The 19520-nt window shown below is 39.5% G+C and overlaps 1 protein-coding gene across 1 annotated transcript in view; it reads right to left on the bottom strand.

Moving 5' to 3' along the window:
- Positions 1–258: 258 nt before the first annotated feature.
- arhgef19 (Rho guanine nucleotide exchange factor (GEF) 19) overlaps positions 259–19520 on the bottom strand; it is a 29202-nt gene continuing 9940 nt past the window's right edge. Inside the window, 16 exon segments of the mRNA XM_037541594.1 lie at positions 259–1150; positions 2121–2225; positions 2344–2423; positions 3619–3777; positions 4039–4202; positions 4314–4403; positions 4984–5058; positions 6112–6241; positions 6400–6552; positions 6725–6885; positions 7746–7987; positions 8071–8150; positions 8259–8391; positions 8903–9445; positions 10720–11053; positions 11055–11375. Of these exon segments, the coding sequence (XP_037397491.1) occupies positions 993–1150; positions 2121–2225; positions 2344–2423; positions 3619–3777; positions 4039–4202; positions 4314–4403; positions 4984–5058; positions 6112–6241; positions 6400–6552; positions 6725–6885; positions 7746–7987; positions 8071–8150; positions 8259–8391; positions 8903–9445; positions 10720–11053; positions 11055–11351 (2904 nt within the window). The 5' untranslated portion in view covers positions 11352–11375 and the 3' untranslated portion in view covers positions 259–992.

The raw sequence follows: 19520 nt of genomic DNA, 5'->3' as shown, positions 1-19520 counted from the left end.
ATGCACCTCATACCTAGTCTCGCTCCTGCCTCTAGGCCAAAGATATGAGGCGAGCTAGACTGGAGTAACCTTGAGTGAAAGCAGACTTTATGAGGCTAGCATTGTTGCTGAGTGCAAGCACAGCTGGATACAAGCATAGAAATAGAGCCCGTTTCTCAACAAAATATATGAAAACCTTCAGATTTCTCAGAGAACTGAGTCTGTTTCATTGTTAGAGATGTTTCTTACCTGAGTGGTACACACAAACGGAGCCATTTCTTCCAGATATCAGCATTTATTTAGAGATAAAACATTTACAAGAATGCAACACAAAGGAATATATCTCTGTTTTGCTTTATAGACCATGCTCTGCATAATTATATAGTGTCTTTTCTCCAAACAGAAATTACAAAAATATCCACATCCTGCTGTCATAAATAATGGTCACTGAAATGCAGCTACACTTTATGTAAATGTTGCAAAAGTAGGTGTGGACAAGTCATTTGCAAAAGCAACATTTTCATTTTGATTTAAACATTTGAAACTGAACACAATAAATTCTGAATATTTACAACTATTCTTTAGCTTTGAAACAAGTCAGTTATTCAGTTCTCCATTATGCTGAAGTGCAATCGACCCATATTCAAATGATATAATACCCAAACTGAGCTGTGTATGAGCTCACTTAATCCTTTTCTATTACTTTTACCTATCTGAGCCTGATTTTATCCCACGTTTTTGATTGTAAGACAGCAGTGCTCTGAGATGTGGCCATGAAAAATGCTACATATCTACATGTGCTAATAGCAAAAGAAAGAAAGCAAACTTGAGGGCATTACTGTTGCAGTGCTACCCATTTTTCATTTTGCATCTGTATTATTGCAAATACATGACCACTGTTGTGCAAACCCACACCACAATGGTTTGTCTTATTAAACAGATGATGAGATGACAGTACCTTTTGAAATAAAGCAGTTTTAAATAAAATATGCATCATTTAGCAGGACATGCCCTCACTGAGACTCGCCCTCCAGTTTCTGGGTGACGCACTTGATGCGAATGTTCTCGCGAAGGTTTCTCAAGCGAGCGCTGCGACTCGTAATTTCCTCCACATACGTTTTGGGGAACCAGCCCCTCTCTCCATCAGACAATCGGATCCCCTCCACCCACCCTAAGGATCAAGAAACGACAGGGTTATTTATATACAAAATTAAATGGAATTTCCAAAATCAAATGCAAAAACTAGGGACCAATCACGTCTTGTGGGTTTGTGACCAGGAGCCCCAGCCACTAGAGGGCCCTAGACCACCGTAGAATTAGAACATATTGGCAATTAAGGGTTTTTTGTTTGTTTGTTTAAAAGATACTATTTCTATGTCTATTTTAAATGGACTTTGCTCAGCCGTAGTCAATCAGGTTGTTAAAATGTCTCTCGATAATCATTCTTCACTCCGTGTCACTCTTTTTACTCTGAACACTTTTTTAGTGACACCACCTCAAATCAGCAGGCAAGAGAACCAATTTGCTTTGCTTTAATGAAAATACAGCTCAGTTCTCACTTCCCATGGTTGTGCTCCCATGCAGAGGAGTTTTTGTATATTGATCCATGCAAACAGCCTGCTTTTATGTTGTTCCCCACACATCCATTGGAACTTTTCTTTAAAAAAAAATAATGTTGACGCATGCAGTAGCCAACAAGCCTTACAGCATCTTGGAAATACAGGATCTTGAAGGAGGGGTCCTGTGGAGGTTTGTGCCCAGTGGCCCACAATGTATTAATCAATCCCTGTATAAAATCCACTGATGCAATGACAGCAAACCCAATATTAATTTTGGCAGATGGGAAGCTACTTTATCTTTAATTTATCAAACTTGTTCTAACAAAAACATGCATATACAAGGAGAAGGTAAAACTTGGCCTTAATATATGTTATTGTAATGACATTTTATGCCAAGTAGTTTTGGGCTATTTTTGTTAGTCCATGCGCCATTAAATGTCCATATAATGTAAAGAGCCCGCGACCCTGATGGAGAAGTGGCTTAGAAAATGGATGGATGGATAATGTAAAGAGCAGGTGGTGGCAATGATCAAGTGGTAAAAACAAAATGAGAATTTGTGTATGCATTGGCAATCATCTTACCATCACTTGTAATGGTTTTAGCTTGAAGGATGTCTGCCTTCTCGAGCGTGAGCTCATCATGCTCCTGAGCCTGGTAGCTCTTAATGCACTGAACCTGAGATAGATCTGCATGAATACAACACAGCCCTGAGATATTAACTTTAGACAGATCTTGTTCGTCGTTTTTGTATCTCACAAGCACATTTAAAAATGGAGAGAAACTATATTATATGAGTGGTCTCACCCTCATTCTCACTGGCCTGCTCAATGGTTGTCTTTGGGTCAGGGGGAAACATGGCTGTGATCCATCTCTGCTTTCCACTCCTGTTCAGAAAGTACAAGTTATAGAGCAATTTACAGAGAAAAGACTCTCAAATAGAATTCAATTCAAGGATTTAAACCTTTGCTGTGTGGTGTTGCCAAGTGGCAACAATTCCTTTTCAATTTTGTCACCTGATTACAATTTATAGGTCATTTGTTTTCTTTTCCTTTGGAAAATTGAAAGGCTTTTGTGTAAAATGGTATATTTTTTGATCATATGCAGTCAGTCCTTTTTTCCGACACACTGATCACCTGATTATGTCTGGCTGCTGAAGGACTCGTCAGTGGCAGATCTTGAAGGGCGACAATAGAGACTGGACTGTTCTGCCAATCGCTGATAGCAAAACAACTCCCCCCATTAAGGGCAAGAACACCCTCCCCACAGTGAGGTGGAAGCCAAAGGCATGGAAAAAAATTTGGGATGGGGTATCAGATTGGCGGGGGGGCATGATATAATGCAGAATTCAATATTTATACACAATTTTAAGAAAAAAAAAACAGAAACCGAATCTAAAGGAAATTCTAATTTATCTCTGATAAAATATACAGTAATTACCACGCGGCAACAGTGTGCAACAAAATAAAAAATAAAATATTTGTACAAATATGGCTATTTTGCTCAGGTTTTCTTCGTATATCTATGATGGCTGTATCCAGTAGCGATGTACTGATTTACTCCGAATGTTTGCATTACAGATTCCGGTTGCATTGTTGCATGCTGTTGCCAAATGGCAACAAAATTACCAAAACTAATTTTTTCATATTTCTATGAATTTGGTAAGCATCAGCAAGTATGTATATTTCATAATTTTGCAGTGAAGAGTTACTCTGTCAGGCTTGCTAAGAATAAAATCATCCAAGGTTTCCCAGCAAGTTCATCTATGTATGCAGCCTTTTAGTGAACACTTTTTAGCTTGATCAGTCAGTATAGGATTTCTATGATGGAAGATGTTTTTGCTCTTCTTCCAGCTGTGCTAAATAAGAGTTTGATTAATCAGCTCTTCAGAGTCTTTTCTATGCACAACTGTTTGTATTCAGTCAGCAGAATCCACAGTGAAGAACCAAACCTTTCATTTAAAGCTGCATACGATGTGCTATGAGTAGACTGAGGATTATTAAACTCTCTACTGATATTAGCTGCCAGTACTCAATGCACTGCGGAAGCTTGGCTGTGAATTTAATGGAATGTAGCCCTCACTCTGTCTGTGACTTGAGCAGGATCTGATGTTTGAGCTGCTGGCCTTCGCACAGCTGCAGATGGAAGATGAATCCTGAGATGCCCTGAAGTTTTTGACTCAGGTCCTTCACCTTCAGTTCGCCAATCTTTGCATGTACGAACACCATGAACTTCCATGTGCTGAAGTGGGGCAGAAAGATCAACACTTTGTTACCAGCACGATTTATATACAGTGCTGTGTTATCATGGCTGCTGTCAGGACTCAAACCGTCTAAGCTGGTTTGCAATTAGCACTTAATGCCTCAGCCTTTTACTAACCCTCCAACAGTGTGAAGAAAAAACAACACCACAGGTTCAGGCAGAGCCGGACGTAAATTATTCTTCTCCTTCAGTTACTTTCCCATGCTCTCCCCTGCGCCCTGGCTTTCATTATGCACTCACTCTTTTCTCCGGGATAGCAGGAGGCAGTCATTAAACAGGTGCAGATACACAGGCCGTGTTGGCAGTTTGAACTTCGACCCGGATATGCTCATGGTTTGCATGTCCACCTCTAATAGCTCACCATGTTTCACCAGCCAGCGAGACTGTGAAATGAGAGGGAAAATCTAGGAAAAAAGCAGAAAATGAACTAGCATGAATATACGCTAAATTTGGCTAAATAAATACATTTCATTTGATAATAAAACACTACAAACAAATGGTCATTTTTGTAGTACCTTCCCCTCAAAGTGTATTTTCTTGTTGAGATGAATCAGTTCCTCCATCCTCTTCATGGATTGTACACTGGAGTTACATTCTTTTATAATCTATTCCAGCACATAAGACATTTGTTCACTGAAAACGCTTAAATTGGTACTGATCTACAGTTATATGCAAAAGTTTGGGTGCTCCTGGTCAAATTATATTTTGTTGAAAGGGGGAACAAAGCATAAGATGTGGACTGTCGCATGTTTTATAATTATTTTCTTTTTTCCCCATGTTATTGAAATTGTGTAGTAAATGTTACCATATTTTCCAATTATATTCCTTGTATAGGATGTGTTAATTTTTCAACTGATGGTGTGCTTATGGAATATGGAAATGCTATGAATGAATATCTCCACCATCTCATGACAAAGTTTTTGCAATTCCCTACCACCACCACATCTTCTCCCTGTTTCTTGGTCCTACCACAGTTAAAAAAGTGGTGTCTGGTCTTTAACTCCAAGTAGAAGTTCTCCCCCTCTCTCTATCACACAGTCTCACCTTGTACTACCACCAAACATTAAAGGCACTGTCCACTGACCAGGTGTGTTCAAACCTTTGGATACGACTGCATTCATCTTTACAATCTTTTATTAATATGTTATGGCCTTATAAAAAAAACAATGTTTAACACTTCTTCACCTTTTTCAACTCATTAAAAGCTTTGGTAGCTGTGTCCTCATCTCGTGAACCAGGGGTTGTTCTCTTTAAGATGTTCTGCAAAAAAATTGGGTGTTGTATGTAATGCATCATATTTTCACTTTGATTTGAAGCACATGGTCACTGTCCAATAAACATGTTCCTAAAAAATAGTTACTTTGCAGGAGAAGGCAAAATGTTAACTTTTAATGGAGGCTAATGTTAAGAGATTTCATTCCAGTTCATTTTGGACTGCATCTATTGGTCCAATCATCATGAACTTGTAACACAATAAAATGGACAGCTGCTGTGGAAAAATGAAAATAGAAAAAAGTGTGATTTCAGTTTTTAGATGCTTTCAGTAAAACTATAAAGTGATTTATCTATAGTAATAGGATATTTCACAAGACAGGATTTCTGTTGGCCAGAAAACATGAGCCAAAAGTCAGGCCTGCACAATAGGAGGAGAGCTAAGGGATGTTCCTACTGAACAGTCCTCACTTAAGCTAAAGCAACCCATATATTGGTACTGAGAGAAACTGAAACTGATCATTAGAAACGATTTTCTAAAGATTATTATAAGGAATGTAAATGTTACATTTTTCATTTTAATACCATTTAAGGCCGCTCAAAAATAGAAACTAAACTGCAAAAATGGCCCTTTTTGAATTCCCTGGTTTTGTGATATCACAAATAAACAGTGCATTTATACAGTGAAGCGGGAAGTTTCAAAATTGTTCAACTGCTATTCCTAAAATTAATATAAAAAAAATACAAGAACTGAAGTTGAGTCTTTTGGTTTGATGTGTCAGTTGTATTTGTGTATATACACAAGTTATAAGGAGTGTCTCAGCCCAGCCTGCTTCTTGAATGAGATACAATACAGGGCAGCCAATCAGACCACAGGTAATTTACATACAGGAGTCTTAAAGGCACAGCACAAAATCCACCTGCTAAAAGATAGAGTACAGAAAATAGTCATGTAAAATTGAATTCTGACTGTTTTTGGTACACAGATGTAGAATATGGTCCCTTTAAGTGAGATCATCTACTACACAGACATCCTGTTTTGTACTATCCCCCTTGGACTAAAGTGAGGGATGATTGAAGTTGTTTAGTGAACAACTTTACCTCCACCAGCATTTTGAGACGTGTAATCCTTTGAAAAGGCAGGATGAGGAATGATGTAAGAGGAAGCCGTTGGCATATGGGGTCCTCCTCCAAACGGGCCAGTATTCCAGGGAAGCGGGGATTCTCCTGTCTAGAAAGCAAAAAAAGATGGAACACTGTTGATCCATGGGTAGGTATTGATGTTGCTGGCCTAGTACTTGATGGCTCCAAGTTAAAGAGCCTCCAGTGACCAATGACACTGTGCATAAAGGTTAAAAATAAAACTACACACAGAGTAAGAGTGCTCACAGGAGCCGCTGGTAGGTCTGCTCCTGGTAAGCCTGGTTGGTAACGTAAGGAAGGTAAACCCTCCGCAGTGCCGGACAGTGTTCCAGGACAATGTCACACACATCAAAGCGCAAGATATCTGCCTCTAACCGGTGCTCTAGATCCTGCAGAAACCTAAAAAAAAAAAAAAACTACAATTGGAATCAGAAGGAGGAAAAAAGTTGAAGGCAACAAATGGAAAAAATGACAAAAGAGAAAGAGACAGATAAATAGTACAATAAAAGCAAAGAACCTTTTAAAAAGTTATAGGTACTAAAAATGTTAGTTTTTTTCCCTTCCTTCATACTTCTCACTGACGTCCTTGACATCAGGCAGTTTGGAGAAAAGCCACTGCCTCTCCTGAGTCCCCAGGCACTCTGTTAGCTCTGGAGACATCATAAAGTGGTCCACAGCAATGGTCAAGCTACGGATGTAAGAGGCCTCAGATGTCACCAATTCAAACTTGGCCTGAGAGAAAGAAGAAAGTTAGTGTTTCTTTACCTGTAAATTAAACAGTTAAAATGAAGCATGAATATTTATTGTAGTAGATGGTGCCTTTGTTGTCATTTTGTATTCTCATAGCGATGTCATCTTAAGAATTTCAACAGCAATCAGAGAGATATTTCTCAAGATTCACCCTGAAGACTGTTTAATACCATAAAAGTTTTTTTATTTTTTATTTTACTCTTTGTGGCTGTAACATCACCATTCTGAAACATGGTAACATCTCACAGGGAGAGCTAATGAGGCTAAAGTACTCTCCACTTGGGGGGTGAGTCCTTTATAGTAAATAATTCTCCCATATTCATGAATTTTTATTTTTGTATGTCCAGCTGAATCAAAATGCATTAAAGATGTAATGTAAATGAAATATAGAAATTCCAGTTTTATAATGCTGACATTTGCTCTACTTTGTGATTTTAAAAAATTGTCTTTTCATATTTATTTTAATGACTATATTTTATGTATTTAAGCTGGAATTTGGTGCAAACAAAATAGAGCTGTATTTAATTAATTTTATTTTGCATTAATTTGAGCAAAATGTTACAACTAGCACCTACATCTGTTGCAATTAACCTTAACAATATTTGCACTTTCTCCACTTTTTGATGAATTTCTTATGAACTGTAGGTGTTTGAAATAAAGTTAACATTTTCGTTCATAGCAAAGGTTGCGCCCCTTTCCATGAAAACTGTTATGCTTTAATTAAGAAAAATGTTTTCAGAAGATTAAAATAAATCATGCCAAGAAAGAAAACATGCTCATTTGTATTAAAAAAAATTAACTACTTTCAATGGGCAATCGAAAGTCTCTCAAACTCTCATAACCTCCTGCAGTTTGCGCTCCTCATTACTGAAGTTGTCCAGTTCTCCGCTGCCCCGCACATCAGGAATATCCTGCCAGAGGGAGAAGGCTGAGCCCCGTGAAGATCGAAAAGAGCTGGAAGGAGAGAGATTGCTGGGGGAGGCATAGTCCCCACCCCTGTCTTCATCGTTTCCAGGCTCTGCCCCCTGTTGCCTCTGGATCTCTCTGTTAATGGCCACATCGCTGTACTCCTGATACAGGACCACTGAGAGTCAGAAACAAAATAAGAGAGTGAGTTAATAAAACATGTATACACATGTATCATGAAATGTGCTAAGTCATACTTACAGCTGGGCAGAAAGCGTGACAAGCGTTTGGAACTTCTGGGAGGTGCGTCTCCATCTTCATCAATGGAATCTTTCCTCATGCTGTGGAAAGGGAAAAACAGCATTTAAAACAATTGAGCGTTAAGTGGCATTATGGTTCGAAGCTGCTGTTTGAGACAGTATTTGCTGTCAACAGAGGGGTGTCATTACCTGAGCTTGGAGCTCCTCCTGTGCAGTGGCAGGGTGCTGTCAGCAGAGGGCAGTGGTGGTGCAAATCCCACCGGGCTATGTGGCACACTGTCACTTGACCCCCCTGAAAGACGCTGTCTAGTGCAGGGTTTGTCTACAGATACATAGGGCGAGAAGGGTAAGCCTAAAAATGTAGCACCTCTGTGTGAGAATGACAAGCAGTGAAACCAACTCTAACAAAAAGACAGGTGATGAGTGAGTTTTCCATAGCAGCACCCAGGGACCACCAGACATTCCACATTTTTGTCTTGTCTCAGCTCTGAATACACAAGAACTAAGTAATCAAAAGCTGAAAACCTGGTATACTCATGCTGGGAGCTTGGATACTAGCAAAAATGTGTATTATCTGGGGCTTCCCAAGGACTAGGCTGGAAAATATTGTCAGTGAAGGCCTTCAACTCTGGTCTTGAAGATCTGCCATCCTGCAGAGCTTAGTTCCTCATCTGACACACCTGATCTGTCTAATCAAAGCCTTCGGGAACATCTGAGTATTAGAGCGAAGTGTGTTGGAACTAAGCCCTCCAGAACGGTATATCACCAGAACCAGAGTTGGCCTCCCTGGCATAAAGTCAAAGAAAGCCAAGGTAAACAGCAGAGGAACTCACAGTCGGCAGTGAGGTTCCCAGACGGCTGGCGGTCACGGGAGGCCACACGGGCGGACAGTGACTTGCCCAGCCTCAATGTGAAAGAGTTCTTCCTCTGCGAGAGCTGCAGCCGCGAGATGAGCTCGGAGGCAGAGAACCGCCGGCGCTCATGGTCTGTCGAGCGGGACCGGGGCAGAGGGAGGGGGTGGGTGAGAGACAGGGAGGTCCCACCTAGGAAGGCTGAGCCTTCCGGGACCCCGTTGTCCCCCTGGTTCACCTCGTCCTTTCCTATCTCTCTTGTGTTCTCCTCTAAACCTGTGTCCCTGTGAGGGTGGTTGGAGGACGGCAGTGAAGGTACAGGAAAGGATGTGAGTGCCAGCTCCTCATCTAAATCTAGCAAGGGGCTAGAGCTCTGGGATGTGGGGATGGTGGAACCCACCATGCCTAGCTCTTCCTCCATGAACGACTCAAAGGATCCCGGGAACAGGTAATCAGAATCCAGTCCTGGGCTGCTCAGGGACTCGTCACTCGGACTGTCAGGTGAGTATACCCTCATTTTGCGGCCTGTCAAATGAAACATGACTTGGCATTGGAAACTAACAGGTACAAGCCCATTTTCAGCAAAGTATAATCCTTGATTCCAAAAATAATGGGACACTATATGAAATACTAATAAAATACAGAAATGCTGATGACTTCTCTGGGCTCATTCACATTTGAAATGTACTGATGCACAGCAGAATCATGTATTTCAGACAATAATGGAAAAGGAAATAATGGATTTTGTCCTCTCCAAGGCAAAGAAGAAAAAGATCACCTAGATAGTGACCAGCATAAAGTATAAAAGGCAGTGGCTGTAATGGATATGGGGGTGCATTACTGCCCATGGACAATGAAAGATCTACATTTCAGAGTAACATATGCTGCTTTCTAGACAACGTCTTTTTCAGGAACGTTTACAACATAAAATGACGTTCTGCAAATATTACAACAGCGTGGCATCCAGATCTGTCTCTCACTGAAAATGTTATGTGATGTATTATGAAGTGCAAAATATGTACACATGCAGCTGCGCAGCTAAAGATGTTCACAACAGAAGAATGGCAGAAATGTAACATTCAGAAATTAGTCAACTGGATTCTTCAGTCCCCAAACGATTACTAAAGGAAAGGTGATAACACGGTTGTAAACATGCTGTGCCAATATCATATTTTAGTACTGTTTCCACATTAATACTGGTCAAACATAAGTCACTAACCACTGCTTCTCATACTTTTTCATTTTTTTTATTAAAGTTCATATATGAAGTTAAAATGAATACTATATACTTCAATGAAACATCTTAGTAAAAATGTTATACTTATTGAGATGGACTTGGCCAGAGGTTGTCCACTATAACGTTGTAGATGTATGATCCTTGGTACTGTACACTGTAATCACTGTCCCAGCGCACCTGATCCAACTCCTGAAGGGGTGGATAATTAGTTGATGAGTTGGATCAGGTGCTTTAGGGCAGGGAAAACTTGAAACTGCAGGGAAGTTGATCCCCACTGACACTGAGCTGAGAACCTGGAGTACTGGAATACTACTTTGCACATTTTAGTGTTTCTTTAGTCTATCACACCCACTTCACCTCTTGAAGGGCTTGCTAATTAGCTGATTAATTGCATCAAGTATGACAGCAGAGAAGCCGCAAAATTATGCAGGGCAAGGTTATTTTAGAACCAGAATAGGAAACCATTCAATTAGACCTTAAATGTGACAAGTATTTGCTATAAATGCTTTTTGTTCCTAATTTTCAATAATTTAGGAAAAAATGTGGCAAAGGTAGCACTTACGTATAGACTTCTCCTTTGAAGACCCCTGTGAAGTTCGTCTCTGTAAAGGAAAGAGATCAGGGCTCTGGAGCTCTGAGCCTAGTGGGGAGCTGGGGGAGCTGGGCTGGTGAGCATCTACAAACATGGGAGACAGGGGAAGGAACAAGTCTCTGGGACTGACCACCTGAGATGGGGGCAAGAGCTTCTCAGGATCTGTCTTAAGCAAGTCCACGCAAGGTTCACTTGTGTTATTCTGTACTTCCTCCACATCCTGGTGGCTTTCATGGTTCAGATTCAGATTTGTGTTCAAGTCACTGTCTAAGTCAGTGTCTCCATTCTGGAAGCAGTCTGTCAAGGGACCGTTTTGAGGTGGGCATGGGGGATGGGGTAAGGTAATGTGCCCCCCCCAGCGAAGATGAGGAGCAAAAGCCATTTGTACTGTTCTGCTGGAGGTCAATGAAGGCTAGCGTCTCTTGTTGGCACACAGCAATGTGTTGGCGCAGGAGAGGCCTGTTCTCCCGGGAACTGCTCAGAGCAACCTGGGCCTCGGGCGAGCCAGGGATCCACATGGCAGAGCTCTCCCCTCGGCAACGGAAAGCGTGGAGGTGAGGCTGGAAGTCAGGGAGAGGAGATAATCCATAGCCAGGGAGCATGGCTCAGACAGCACATGCAAGGAGCTGAGGAAAATTGAGAGGATAGAAGCTTTTTCAAATATCAGTATCTTGTATGCACATGTCAAGTTTTAGATGAACAATCATCCACAATAGCAGCACAGATGATAAAAAAACAAAAATATTCCATTTCCTGCTTCATCTATATATATGGCTGTTGTCGGAAGAAAAACTTGCATCTCCATTTTTGTAGTTTTAATATGCTTTTTAATGTTTATTTGACCACATCTGACTATGACTTATTTTTACTACTAGGAGTAGCTTTTCCAAGTAAAGAGCAAAGCATTTGTTATGCCCACTGGATAAGAGTGCCAAATAAAAAAACTAAAAATTTTGTAAGAAATGTAAAGTAAATGTAAAATAATGACAATCAGCATGATATCTCAGACAAAAAACAACATCAGGAGTGAAGAATTAAGAAGATCTTTGTCATCTCAACCTATACAAGTATACAGTGGAAGGAAACAATGTACATCCAGGGCCAGACAGACCATGGTTTACTGACCCACACAGCATGAGTGACCAAGACATTGACTACTCTGCAATTAAACAAGGCAGTGCAGTACAATACTAACTCACAATAGAATAAATACACATTACATATACATATATACAGTCCCTCTAATCCTGAGCAGGCTTAGCCGGTCTCATCTATGTGTCAGTGCACTTCCTAATATTGCTGGGTAAAGCTAACAGTCAGCTGCTCTCCTCCCCCATATGCCTCGCTGGGTTCTGTCGGAGCTTCTGCACTGTCTTCCTGCTTTAATTAAAGAGTGCAGATCCTCAGCTCCTGCCCCTGTACTTAACCCCCCCGCCCCGTCCCCTCACAGCTGCCACATTCACCCCAGACATCACTGCTGCTGCATGACCCTTGCAGCACCAGCTCACAATCATGACACATCATCCACAACTCAACTGGAGGATGAACAGAGGTTTCTTGTCAGACTGCACATATGATTGAAGAACATGTCAAAAGCATCTTGTTCTTGCATGCTGTCTCCTTGCTCTTATCTATTCAAATATGTCCGAAAAACATGCTTCCATTTGGACAAACTGGGTCAGTGGAGCAGCGGAGCTTATTAGTGTCCTCTGCTCTTGCCCCAGGGAGTTGTAGGCTAAGGATAACCTAGGCCATGACATCTCCTGGGTTTTTTAGGCTGGTATGCTGCAGGACACTGTCAGTGCCACTGACCCAACACTGATTCACTACTGACCCACAAAACATGCTATGATGTTCCCTGAACCTGGAAATGGTGAAGATGTCTTTGGGTTGGTCAAACTCACAAGGATTTTTTGGCCTTGCTATGTCGATCATGAGTGGTTTGCTAACCACTTAAATTGGCATTCTAGCCTAAATTGGTTATTTGTTGTTATGCGTTTTGCATCTTTCCATCTCTACTACTACAGTATACAGTATTCACAGTACATGGCGTAAATATATCACAACCATTCCCCATAATGTCAACCAGTCCTGACTTAGCCACTGATCTTAAGGCTAATGAAAAGAATCAATTTAGTTTGAGTATAACCTTGGTTGTCAACACACAATCACATTCTGTTTTTCTTTAGCACAGCATGAATGTCAGTAACAAGTTTTTACCTTGCTAGTAAAAAGACAAGCAATAGAAAAGAAAACAAAAACCAAAGGTATCCAGATATCCAGGTAAGTTTAGCTTGTTGTTCACCTCATCTGACAAGTCATTTCTGTTTAGTTGAGTACTGGAATGATGTTTGAAGACTACAGCAGTTATAAAACAACAAAGAGATATTTAACTTCCTTGCAGTAATGTCAGCTATCTGGCTTCTTTCTGCATTCGTCTCTGATTTCGATGGAGTGTCATGTAAGGACAATTCTCATTCCTACTTGTGGAAATTGAGCAGCTGTTGTGCATGTTCCCTTCAACAAAAATGACAAACGGTAAATCTGTACCCTTAAACAAATGACTTTCACTGACTTGCACAAAGAGACTAGAAGCAAATATTCTATCTCTATCTCATTTCTTTTCTCTCACACTTTGATTCTTTCTTTGTTGTGGTGCACAGACATATTTAGAACCCAGCTTAGCATTGATAATACAAAATACAGACGACTTGCTTCATACATACATGTATCTCCACCAATTAAACAGCCACCACAATCCAACCACTATAGCACACACCCAGTATACACACATGCATACACACAAACCACACCAGCATACACAATGCACAAATGGTTACCTGTTCCCTACTCCAAACAAAGGATCCCTTTATCCTCGCAGATGGGGAAGGCTGTTAGGTGCACAGGAGATTTGAGAGGGTGTGGGAACGGATTGGGATTCTTCACACACACACACACACACAACAGAATTAAAGTACAATTCAAAATGAGCAGAGATTTTGATCGGTAGGCATACTAAACCCACTCAGTCATAGAGACTAAGGCCGTGCAGAGGGAATAAAGAGCCATGGTACTGTGAAAAAGTCAAAGCCCACCCTTGGCCATCAAGTACAGGTTATTTATTTATATTTCTGTGGTGATTAGATAATCCACCTGCATAAGGAAGGGGAAGGAGGTCAAAAATGATTACAAGATAGAAAAAATGAGACTCCTCACAATCGTGCAAGACCTGGCAGACCACCTAAGCTTTGAGAGTGAGGAGATAATCAAACTCCACTCTTGCTTCAATTCTGCTGAAGAAATCCACAGGAGTTTCAGTCCATCCTTCCACTGTGAGAAGACAATTCAACAATATGTGTCTGAAAGGATGCGCGACTGTCAAGAAGCTGCTACTGAGAAAAGGAAACAGACAAAAAAGAAGCAAATTCGCAAATTCAAGAAAAAAAGCTGCTGGTGTTCTCAGAACTGTGGACTGACCACCCCATAGTCTCAACATCACTGAACATGATTATTTGGATTGTGAGAAGCAGAAAATGCAACCAGCTTCTAAGACTGAACTCTGGGGTTGTGGAAACATATCTCTGCATATTTCTTTGAAAAAGAATGACAGATGTAATAAAAACAAAGAGTGGTTAAATTCTATATTACTTATACTTATTGAGGCTTCTGTATAATTTTCTATTAAATATATGTTCCACGTTTCTTCCTGGCCCTGAAAAATTAATAACATGTACTTTATGGTTGTTTTGGCCAGATGTTAAATATATGAATAAGTCTCTGATTTCTGCATAGTGCTGAATGTGCAATGGTTCATGTTCATTACACCAAGTCATTTTATGTTTTTTCCAAACCTATCCTCTAATAATTCTCCTATCAATGAACCTGATGAGCCTTTTTGTTTTTGTATGCAAAGTGCTCTCCATAAACATGTTATAGTGTCCATGACTATCCTGGCTAAGTGAATTCCATTACATACTACATTACAGCCCATTAGCTTGAACCTTTTCTATACAACCAGTTTTATTCCTTATGTCGTTTACTGTTTTCAATAAAAAACAGCATATAATTTGCCTCTCTCTGAAGGTGTTATTTGCGTTGTTTCTTACTTTGCCGCTTCTATTTTCCCTGTAATTTCACTAGGCTCCTTTAAGTCAGCGTGTCTGCATGGTAAATGAATAGAGACCTGGCAGGTCTTTTATGGTGGCTGTGATTAAAGCAGAGAATTCTTTGCAAAAGCACAGTACAGACAGTTGAGGCTAGTATCATCAACTATGAGATACTACCAGTATGTATGAACTTGAATGTGCTCATTGTCATGCTGGAGATTAGAACTATGTATTACCTGAAACAGTAAGTTTTGTGTAAGATGAAATCTTTAAACCTTAGATATCTAAAGCATTTACATGTGTGTCTAAGGCTAGAGGTTTAAAGGGCCCATAGCATGGAATTTTTTTTCTTGCATTTTAAAATTAGTTTGCTATTGTATGATAAAGTTCCAAATTGTATCGTTCATTCCTCGTCCACAGAGTCCATATATATATATATATATATATATATATATATATATATATATATATATATATATATATATATATATATATATACACATTTACAGATACCTGCCTATTCAGCTTACAGCAGTTCAGCTCCAGTGATTCATGTTGAAGTTGCAAGGAGTGTTTACCCTGGACTGATTTTTGAAAGAGGCACAATACAGGGCTTCCAATTAGAACAGAGGTCATTTGCATATATCAGTCTTAAAGGTACAGTAACAAAAACAACATGTTTAAAAGATAGTAGAAGTCTATAAATGTAAAATTGAATTGTGACTGTTTTTAGTACATAAACCCGCACAAACGTTATAAGTGGCCCTTAAGGAAAAAAGTTAAATTGAAGAAATATGGACCCTTTAATGTCAGGTATGGTACACGCACACTGTTATGGGAAAGGAGTGAACAACATGCTGTTCAGAAACTAGAAAAGACACGTAAACCTCCACTTCCAGGACTTTAATCCTTGGGAAAAACTCCAAACTTCCTGCCTGCTATTTTGCATCATTTCTGGGATTTCCCCTCATCTCGAGTGTGTGTTTGAGCAGCTCAGTCTAGCAGTGTGGTGACACAGGCTTCTGTGTGCGTGCTATATTGCACTGTGCCAGACTCACAAGGCCATTCTAATTGACCTGTGACAAAGAACTAGGGTCTGGATGGCCATCAGCTCCATTTCCAGAGAACATACTGCTCAGTAATGAATGTGGGGGTAAAGACTGTAGTAACAGCTTCAAAAATATCTGTATGTTCAAGGCTCAAAATCACTTTATGAGGCAACTTCAAAGAACAAAAAACCTTGAAATCCTCCTTCTGCAGGAGTTAATTCCTAACGTTTGATGTTGAATGTCCTCAAAATTTTCTGCCACTTAAACTTAAAAAGCAACTCGGTTGTGGGTTGTCCTAACGTGTCTAATGTATCGTTAATTATAGGTAATGGATCTCACGAAGGTGGTGGAATTCCAAACGCGAACCTCCCTTATCTATAATAAGAGCAGAGGAATTGATTTTAATCGTGGCAGGTAAGGATTTAACCTGAGGCGGGGTTAACAGGAGCAGCTGGGAGTAAAGCTCTCCATGTTTACATTTGGAGGGGGTCATAATCTCCCATAGTGCCTGAGGCCTTCCTCCTTCAACTCAAGCATGACAGTCAAGAGAATTCCCAGCTTAAAGCTTCGCAAAAGCATCTCCCTCTCACAACCTCCTCCACTCAGAGAGAGAGAGAGAGAGAGAGAGAGAGAGAGAGAGAGAGAGAGAGAGACAGTGAAATAGCCTGCATATATTGAACTATGCCTTTGTGATTCTTTGTATATGCTTTGGACCATTTCTGAGCCAGCTACCTCTACTTAACAAGTTCCACAAGTTCTACACTCCAACCAGTTTGGTGTAAACACCAACACATCGCTTCAGCTATTTCCTTTTAAAAAAGCAGTGACCCTTCCTGTTCCAGGCACTCCCTGTCAAACAGAATGTGGCTATGTACACAGTCCAGCACAGTTTAGAAACAAAACACTCTTGATAAGTGGCACATAAACAGAAGAGTGAGAGCGAAACTGATTTGAAGCAGGAAAGAACACTGAAAATTGCCAGTAAACTAAGAAACAGTAAGCTATTACAACTGCAAATGTAAATAAATTGTTAATAAAGTGCAAATAGGTGAATTTAATGCTTAAATGAAATGATTTAATGAAAAAACACAGAAGTAATTACTTTGAGGTATTGTTGGTCTTACAGAAAGAAGGCCCAATGCTCAAGGTGGTTCCAGGTTTGAAGTGCCCTTTGTTGGCACCGATTTTGCTTTTACAAATATGTATGTAAAAGTCAAAGACATTTTAAATTCATATACAGTCGTCTGCAAAAGCTTGAATATATGATCAAATTAAAGATAAAAAGTAAAAATAAATTATACAACCACTACAGAGAACATTACATAGAATATTACATTTTTCTGCAAATTTCAGAGCAGATTTTGTTTTTATTCATATTTTAATCAATATTTTACATATTGAAAAAAAACTAAAGCAAAAGAGACAACAGGCCACGTTTTATGTTTAATGTTTTATTATAATATGTTAAATTCTGTAAATAAACAGAAAATGTTCATTAAACAGGTGTTAACTTATTTTCCAGTAGAAAATCAATAAAACGTGCAATTTGACTGGGGGTGGCCAAACCATTTTCATACGACTGTATGTAAAGTGACCTTCACATCAACCTATGTGTATGTTTTAGATAAATAACCATAACGACTACACTATACCGCAAAATAGAGTGATTACATTTTTTAAAAATTCTTATTTCTTTCATTTTTGTGTAAATCCATTTAACATCTCATGATTATCCATTTTCACTAGTCATCCATTACAGGTTAAGGAAGCATACACTTTAGGTGTCCTACAATATTCACAACATTTCACCAGTCACTGCATTAACTACTTTTCCTGAAGATAATGGAATAAAAAAAAAATCTGTTTTTTTTTCACGGATACTGCAATATTGACTGAATGAGGTCACTTTGATAGTAAAACTCTGTTATTAAAATTATAGACTGAATGTAAATTATTCATTAAAAAAATAATACTTTTCAAGCAAATCATCAGAATCTTAGGGCTGTACATCCCTTTAGCTCTTCAAATAAAACATCAAACCTAAACATGATGCATTAAGGAGACCCATGAAAGAGTTCCGACAGTTATGGTTAGGGTCTTGGGACCGCCAGAAGTTATACATTAGACAACGAGGAAGAGTTTTTTTAATAGTACCTGCCTTCTTCTCAGCTAGCCTCTCTGTTAAGGCTGGGCAGTATGACGATGTATGATTACCATGATAAAGTTTTTCTGAGCATACTGTCACATCAACTGGATGTTTCAACTGCCACTGATCAACTGGATGTTTCATTAAAAAACAGATTAATTAGTCCTTTTTACTTAGATTTAGTACAAAACAGTAGGTGAATTGTTTAATAAAAATAATTGGTATTTTTTGACAGTACTGTTTACATGTGGCACTTTTGGTTGGTTTATTAAACCTCAAAAAAAAATGTAAATATCATCGTATAACATACCGCAAAAACTTCTTAAAAGTACTGCAATATTTTTGCAATATTACCCAGCACTGCTTAGTTAGAGTTAACCAAAGTTAGAGTTACTTAACTAGTTACTTTACTAGCTTTGCAAACTTTGCAAACATACGTTTTTTTAAAATCCCGCATGCACACACAGGACTTGGGGAACATGGGGCAGTTTCCTATAAATTTTAATGAGCAAATTAAGATCCCTGGGAACATAGCTAACAACTTATCTTACATTGAATGTTAGCGCACATTAGCTAAATTAGCTCTTACACACTCAGTACAACATATAAGTAGTAGCTTTAGACTAATAATGTTGTGTTTGTTAGTCTCAAATGACAAAAAAAGGAAATGGCAAAAGAGCACAGTAGCTATTTAGCTAAGATTATCTATTCAGTCAACTACTTGCTACTTTATATTGAAAAAAGTAGGCTTGCTTAATTGATAACTGGAAATCAATTAAAAGTAAAATGATTTGATTTATTTACACTTATGTAATTACATTACAAAATGCAATCAAGTACCATAATGAGAGTCGCTGGACCTCATTACATTCCATCTCAGGAACAGTTTTGTCCACGTGGGTTCTCTGAGTTCTGTGCATTGGCATTGCTCATCAGAGGTGTGAGCTGGACAGCTGCGGCAGTGGTCTGCCACTGCACACAGACAGCAGGGCACAGTGCCATATTTCAGTTCATCTTTTTATCTGACAAGGCAAAACAGACACACTGCGCTTCTGAATTGTCAAAGTGTGCTCTGAAGTGGATCTACTGAAAATCCATCCACATCAACATAATAGGCATTAATAAAGCAGTGCTTTCTGTTTTCAGCGTTTCTTGTTCAAAGCAGACCACATATCCACTAATGGCACTATTGGCATTCATACTGGCGGTAAGAGACTTTACGTCCTCATTGAAGCTCACTAGACAGCACAATCACATCTTTGATTCGAATGTGAAATTGTGCCACAGCGAGACGATGACCTACTTTTAACAATCTGCTGATGCATCTGCTGTATTCATTCACACTCAACTTCCTGTTTTCTAGTGCTTTCTGACTGCTCTGCTGATGAGCCCCCCCCCTCCCGCCCTGACGCTTATTATCCAGACAGGTAAGGACAAGCCACACAGGGCTATTTGTTTTGAAATGTGATC

This window comes from Pygocentrus nattereri, chromosome 9 (assembly GCF_015220715.1).
Source record: "Pygocentrus nattereri isolate fPygNat1 chromosome 9, fPygNat1.pri, whole genome shotgun sequence".
Classification (NCBI taxonomy): Eukaryota; Metazoa; Chordata; class Actinopteri; order Characiformes; family Serrasalmidae; genus Pygocentrus; species Pygocentrus nattereri.
Note: the sequence above shows the minus strand (reverse complement) of the source record. Positions and strands in the feature narration are given on the sequence as shown.